This window comes from Habropoda laboriosa, unplaced genomic scaffold, assembly GCF_001263275.1.
Source record: "Habropoda laboriosa isolate 0110345459 unplaced genomic scaffold, ASM126327v1 scaffold411, whole genome shotgun sequence".
In the NCBI taxonomy this organism is placed as follows: domain Eukaryota; kingdom Metazoa; phylum Arthropoda; class Insecta; order Hymenoptera; family Apidae; genus Habropoda; species Habropoda laboriosa.
In genome coordinates, this window is record NW_017100519.1 from 97,320 (window position 1) to 105,131 (window position 7,812).

General features: G+C 39.3%; 1 protein-coding gene across 1 annotated transcript; it reads left to right on the forward strand.

The window, feature by feature from the left end:
- The first annotated feature begins 5,134 nt into the window (after positions 1 to 5,134).
- LOC108576521 lies at positions 5,135 to 6,797 on the forward strand. The gene is given in 5 exon segments (XM_017939532.1): positions 5,135 to 5,215; positions 5,826 to 5,939; positions 5,942 to 6,000; positions 6,002 to 6,077; positions 6,777 to 6,797. Coding segments are annotated over 5 exon segments (351 nt in total).
- Positions 6,798 to 7,812: the final 1,015 nt, after the last annotated feature.

The window sequence follows — 7,812 nt, forward strand, 5'->3', positions numbered from 1 at the left end:
ACTTTTCAAAGTATTTCAAGTATTTCGTCATATTGTCGAATTTACTCGATCAATTATCAAACAGAACTTCTTACGAATTTCTGTCAACTTCATTCTATCATATTTATAAAATTACAGTTTCTTTTTTCTCACCTTTGTACGTTTACGTCAGAGCAAATTTCTATCAATTTTTACTAATTTTTTCTATTTCTTTATATATCTACAAAATCACAGTTTATTTCTTCTCACTTTTGTACGTTAATGTCAGAATTATAAACGAACTTCATCTATTCCTAATTCTAAGCAATTGTTATCGATTTAACGTTTCCAGTGAACGATCCAGTCATCGCAGATGTAGCAAATCTAAAGTCAGCCTTTTCGTAAGTTAACGATTAAAGTGGATGTCGAGGTTGGAAGTTTATCGATAACCTCGACATACTGTATAATATAATCGAAGTACAAATGTAATTGATAAGTGGGACTTTTACATAGTGGAACGTACAGTGTAGAGTTTTAAATAATTGAATCTTCTTTTTTCATCCTTAACAAATTAACGAAGAAACTTATGTTTCATTACGAAATATATCACGATAGTCCACGTTATTTCGTATTTATGAATTTTTATCAAATTTTCAGATGGAAAAGCGTGACACTCGTTACCTTCGCTTTTAATCCTGACCTCAGGAACAAAAAAATGTTATCTCGACGAGTAGGTACACACGGTGGTTTACGCGTAACTATAAAAAAAGAGTACATATCGTAATTCTTTTAGTCGTACGACAAGTTCCTTATTTGTAGAAAAGGTGAAATAAAAGAATGTAAAATTTAGCTATTTCTCTCTTCAAATATCTTATCACATGTGTAACACATTCACTTAGATTAAATCTTGAATAAATTAACAATTGTATAAATTAAATTTCAAATCTCTGATGCTACAGCGTGTGACGTAAATTAAACATAAAACGCAAATGCTAATTATCAAATGGACGTTTATTGAGTTACTGAAAATTTTTCATCTTACTTTCATCGCAACACTTTCCGAATGATTCCAGTAAACTTTACAAACCGTATGCAATGTCATACTGCTCGAAATGAACGAAGTTTCTTCCATACATCTGCCACCAATAACTCTCATTCATAAAAATATCTATCGGTCAGTAGAATCTTTCAAATTCCACGCAATCTTTACGATAAGTAAATAATTATGTTAAACATACACTGCCGGCCAAAAGTTTGGAATCACTGTGCACTGCAAGTTACACAAAAATTCCCAGAAAAAAGTCAGCAGCTTTGAGAATTTTTTAACGAATTTTTTATCGTTCAAATTGCTACTTATCTCCACAATATCAATATCAAGTCTATGAAAAATTAGTAGCAGATTCAGTACTGATGAAAACTGGAAGATGATTCCAAACTTTTGGCCGGTAGCGTATGTAATCATACATTTCTCTCGTGTCCCTTACAGAAATACAATAAAAAAACATTTCGAAGATCAAAATCTGAATTGAACATCCGTCCAATTTCTGACAGCTGGACAACAAAGGAACCTATCGCACAAGTTCAACGTAATATCCTCATCGGTCCTAATTAACACTTCACCATTCATCGATTATATTACCATTTACATGATCACTGTTTCTTCATTCCTGTAAAAAATTCACACTGTCCATAAAATAGCGATGAAACATCGAAAATGCTACCACACTAAACGCACAATACTCCCTTTATCCCCACCATTCGACGAAATCGGAATACTCGAACGATCTAACAGGCAGTTGGTCCCCGAAAAAGTAGGTTAACCTGTGTTATCGTCTCTCGTCGGTGTATTTCAGTGTAAAACCAGATACCGTCTACTTGTAGTTGAATTATTACTTTCTGAAAGATTAGGGCTAATCAAGAAGGTCGTCGATTATCAGAGAAAAATCCCACTTTCGTTCCAACACACGCTTTTCGTCCACTTCTGGTTCGTTCCCGAAAATTCTCTGCCGTTCAAATCTCCGGCAACATCGAAGTTACAGATCCTCCCTATCGTATCGATGACTGGTCTCGTGATCTCAACAGCTGCCTCTCACGCTCTTGCCCGCCTCTGATTCGGAATCATGCGAATCGATTTCTACCACGGGATTGGTCGAGACACGCTCGACGCTGCGGCGCGAGATTATGCATCTCGACGATAATAAGCCTGTCTGCGACTGTTTAATTGGCAAAATCAGAAGCCGGGCCAAGATAGTGACTGATCGCTTCTCTTATCTCTTGGCAACTCGTGAACTTTTCCATGGATCTCTGCCGCTCTCTTGTCTCCTTTTTCGGCCTCCTTCCAGAGTAACTGGTTCCGTGTGACGGATTTTCTTCTGGCAATTACTTTGTCGGATGAAAGTGGCGGCTGCCTTTCGATCCACACTGATAGGTTAATTTAAATTACTAAGTTTGAACATTTTACCATTTCATGAGAATTTTTCTAGCGTAAAAGAATCCCGCGTAGAATACACGAATGAAAATTGTATCAGAAAATTTGTTAACGAAGTGGTACAATCTGATTAACATCTTCGTATTTATTCGAAGCAGTTCCTCAGCTAAGAAATGTAAAGTTGATCGTTCCTACTACAGCAGGACCTCCTAAGACGCGGGAAATATAACAGAAATTAAGTTCCACCGACATCGCGTTTTGGGCCAAATTTAATTAACGCAAAATTCCAAAATTCCAGATTCGCAATTTGTATGTTCTTTTCTTTTCTTACCGCGTTACATGGAGACAGCAGAAACTTTTTGACCGCGTTATGCGGAGACGGTAGAAATTTTGTAACCACGTTGCATGGAGACAGTAGAAATTTTTTAATCGCGTTATACGGAGACAGTAGAAACTTTTTGACCGCGTCACACAGTGTCCTACTGTGCCGAATAAAAACAATGGAAAAAGCACGAGAATACACAGAATCTACATTAAGATCGACGAAACGACCCAAAATCTTAATTGCATTTTAATCGAGGCTCGTGCAGCAAATCGGATCGGAGGTCGTCTCTTCGGCGATTGACAGAGCGACGCCTGTTACGTAAAATCAGGCCGAACGCAAGGCCGAAAAAACAAGGCGGAGAGAGACGCTTTCTCCGACGGTCGTCGTCGTCGTGCTCACCGGGGTGCTTTCCGAGAAAGCTCAAGTACGGGTATGAAAGTTGTTTCGAGTACACCGCTACTTTACCCCGGTGGTGATAAATAATGTCACGCCGACGAGTGAATGCGTTTATTCTCCACGGTCACGCCGCGATATTTATGGAAACGTCGTAAAGCGACAATTTCTCGGGGTGGTGCACCCTCGACCATCGCCGCTCCATTTGCTTTTTTCCCCACGTTCCGAAAGAAGAGGAAGGGGTTCGTCCGTGTCGGATATCGTGTCCTCTTTCTCCAAAAAGTAGCCTGAGCCCTGTGGCCCTGGAGAAAAAGTCAGTGAACGAAATGCCGAGAAGAAACCTTACCCACGGGCTCTGGGGCTTTAAAGTAATTTATGCCTTAATAGGACGAAGGTCAGCACGAGAAGCAAAGTGGTACCATCTCGTATATCTGTGTGTTTGCGTGAGTGTGTGCGTTCTGTAATAAAATAAGTGGTTCCCGGAGATCCTTATTAGCAGGGCGGGTGGAGAAGAAAAGAGAGAGAGAGAGAGAGAGAAATGGAGACGATCGTAATCGATATCGTGCAACAGAAGGAACGAGAAATCCCTTTGATGTAATTCGGCGCGGACGGTACTTTATTAGCGTCGATTATTACGGGGCCGACTGTCAGTTACGGTACAATATACGTAATGTACGTGTGTCTCGGTGGTACAATTGAGATGGTCTCTAGTAGTGTAATCGCTTCCTCGTTACTCGGTCAGAGGGAGAAGAAGCGAAAGATGTGGATATGATTGGCAGGGTGTACGAACACGATTGTGTAGGTGTAACGGGACGCAGGTGACAGGAAAATTTGAAAAGAATGTTATCTGTGTGGTAACGTTGTCTGATATTTAAGCCTGACTGAAAGTGTGTCAAATTTTTCCATCACTACGGTAGAATAATCAAAGAAGACATCATTCGCGATATTTATATTCCACGCGTGTTCGTAGAGATAAGGAATATTAAGGATTGCTTTAGAAGACGTTACTTCGAGAAGTGTCGTGACATTTGTGAAATTATCAGCCAGGCAATTGACATTGGAAGAGAGACTTCAATTCTCGTCCTTCGAGTATTTACTTTACGATACATATTTAATTCGATATCGCGCACGATACACCAATACATCGAATATGTTTGCATATTCAAATAATTCTTTTTTACACGAACGTCAAATGTTTGTTTATCGAATACCTTTAAGTAAGTGTATAGCGAGTTCGTTTTTCTCACTCTCGTTTGCGTTTTTCCAACTGTAGATTCGAGTTTATTTGTTCGCAATCTTGGAATAGCATTTTTTAAATAAAATGCTGTAAACACTTTTTTAAGGGGACAAAAGTGAGTAAGATGTAAAATAAGTCACATCTCCTGTGAAATGTTCTATTCATATTGCCAGCGTTATCGGAATATGTAAGAATCGACGTTACAAATATCGGAGTTTCCATTACCAAAAAATATCTCTGATTGCAGAGATCCTATCTCCCTGTTCGATCCGATACAGAGGATCGATCGTAAGAAGAAACTATTCGGAACATTATCAAACATGGATAAACCTCGAGAGATAACATTTACCCATCAAACGTGTATTTTTCCTGCAACATTATCAACTTTGTTATAGAAGACAAACAAAATCGTGATCTCCTCTTTCCTGTCTATTGACAAAGAAAAAAGACACCTGAACTTGCAATTTCAAACAAAATAAATAAACCTGTTTTTGTTTATTTATTTACCTTTCTTACTACACCGGCGATTAACATAAAAACGAGACCAATCGGAATAACAGCAGAAAGAGGGTAAAGAGATGTGAAAATTACCGTACAATTTGTACGAACTCGAACGTAACAGAGAAATTTCTTTTATCTGACCGTTATCAATCGTTCGCAGATTTCACAGATTTATTGTCCCAGAAAATGTGGACGGATCTCGAGCAGCGGTGAACGTAATCTACAATTTTCGCTGGAAGCCTCGACTCGTGGGTACGAGATGGGTGTCAAGCACCCACGAAATCCTTTCGGAATGTTTAATTACCTTATCGTCGACTACCTGGCCCACCACGCGTTGCGTATTACACGGTGTCTACCGATAGAAAGCGGCCAAGTTAAATAGTCGAAAAAGTAGAAGAAGAAAGGTATTTCTGGGAACGCGCGTACAAGATCCCTTTTCTCCGTGGGCCGATTCGCCGTGGAATTTGGCAGCCCTTCTTGGAAAGCGGCGCCGAATAGATAGAACGTAATTCTATACGAGATTACCTTCGTGATTGTCTGTGTCCACCTCGTTATGCGAAATTCCTATTTGTGATTTCTATTAACCGACGATTATCGCGATACGTGATACTCTTCGATGATATCTACATATTTGAAAATGATCAAGTTGTTGAAAAAATGGCTACAACGATGATTTAAAGATATCGAACAGGTTTGAAAAGGTAGAAATTATCTTTCATATTTCACCAAAAAGGTTTTCAAATATAATTTTCCCCGTAACTTTCGAAATCCGAAAGATTCCTTCAAAACCCGGTTAATAACAACACTCGAAAATCGGTCGTACGGTACCGAACGTGATAAATCGATCGATCGGCCGAAAAAGGGGTTAATTACCGGGCATCCCTACGAAAAATCTCAAACAGCCAGATCTCCTACGATTCGAAAGTTTAACAGACGATCTGTTGCGCGGACCACGATTCCAAGACGGCGCTTATTCACCATAGAGAGCCCCCATTACTCTTCCCGTTCGGTCCCACCGAATGAACCTCATATCCGAGGCCGGGACGTTGCGAAATTCGGGAACCCTTTTTCTCGGTATTCCCTCGGATGCCTGAGACACGGTAACCTTGCGGCCAGAACCATCTACCTGATTCCCGGATGCTCGAGAGACGAAGCAGAGAAGCGTCATCGAATCTCAATGGACCGAGGAACGATTATTTCGAGATTTATGACGCGACATGTGGCTGCAACTTCGGGTAAAAAAATCAGGCCCAACTGTGTGCCTTCTCTCTCTCTCTCTCTTTCTCCGGTGAAACTCTGTCGGTTTCGACCCTCTCTCGTCAGGCTCGAGTGGATGGTGTGTCTCTGAAGTGACACTTCGGGGCGTTGCTCGACACTTTTATGGTGGCCTACGCCGGCATGCTTGGCTTTCGCTCGTTCTTTCGGACGATACTCGAGCGGGAACACACTTGTCGAATCTCCGAGCCGATGACGAAGTTCCGCCTCGCAGAGGAACGCTCTCTACTCGCCACCATTTTGCCGCGTCCCAAGCTCGTCCACAGCCAGTGCCTCTTCTCGGAGCAACTCCGGGGACGAGTTTTGGAAAAAACTTTTCTGCGCCTGCTTCGCGAAGCCTGTGTTCTTGGATCACACTCTCCGTTCCGGTCGTTGAACTGTCGCGAAGTAAACATCTTCGCTGAAGTGAAGTGCTGAACTGTGACCCTTCACTTCTACCCGACAATTGACATTGCAAGGGCTGTGTAGACTCCGATTTGACGACTTGTTTGCGAAATTGACTGATACGAAATGTGCAAAGTAAGGTCAGAGAGGTAATATAGTGGAAAAAGGGTTTGAAATATGAAAAATTAACGCTCCTTCCCAAGTGTTTGGGCAGCTGATTGTTTCTTGAGACGGTTATGCATGTTTTACTTAGTTTAGGTGTTACTTGTGTCTAGAATGATTATTTGCAATGTTGACCGAGGAACAGACGTGTTTCTCAATTTTGAAGTAATTTTAACCCTCTCGTTGATATTGGAGCCTACGGGCATTTTGAAATTTTGCTCACACTATACTGTCGAAGCCTTTTGGTGCAGTTTTACTTTATTTTGATACTTATTTTGATCTTCTATGCACTTCCATCTTAATTTAATAAACCGAATTTTAAAACAATACGGCCAAAACAGTAAATTTTGCAGGCACGGTTAAAAATTTGCCTTCTGCCACACATTTAACCCTTTGCACTCGAAGTTATTTTTCATTCATATTACCAGCAACTCGAAGCAATTTCAGTGGAAAGATCATATTCACATATAAGTAAATGATATGTGTACTAAAAGAAAAGTCATTGTTGTATGTTATTGTTTCTTTAATTGATTATGGATACAAATGTTATAATATATAAAAAAACAAAAAATTATAAAATTATTACGATTATTATTATTATTTTACGATTTGTCTTTGTCCTTATGTTATGAACTGAAAATTATTTGCATTGTCTCCTGTACTAAAAGAAAAGTCATTGTTGTATGTTATTGTTTCTTTAATTGATTATGGATACAAATGTTATAATATATAAAAAAACAAAAAATTATAAAATTATTACGATTATTATTATTATTTTACGATTTGTCTTTGTCCTTATGTTATGAACTGAAAATTATTTGCATTGTCTCCATAGCGAAGCCCTCGAGTTTGAATACAAATTTTAAGCCCTCGAGTGCAAAGGGTTAAGTATTAAAATCTAGAGAAAGGGTTAATCCAAAAATCATGTGCTAATTGATCGAATATTTGAAAAAATTTCAGTATTCCTAACAAAAACCTCCCTTTTTCATATCTCTATTCGTGACAGATAGCAACGAAGTAGCAAGAAATTTCTACTTTCGATAAAAAGGAAGATAAAGGAAGACCGGTAGCGTTCAGATGTCTATCAAATTCGAAATTAAAATATATATAAATCCATCGGTGGCGCCAAATAAAATGTATTTTCGTCGT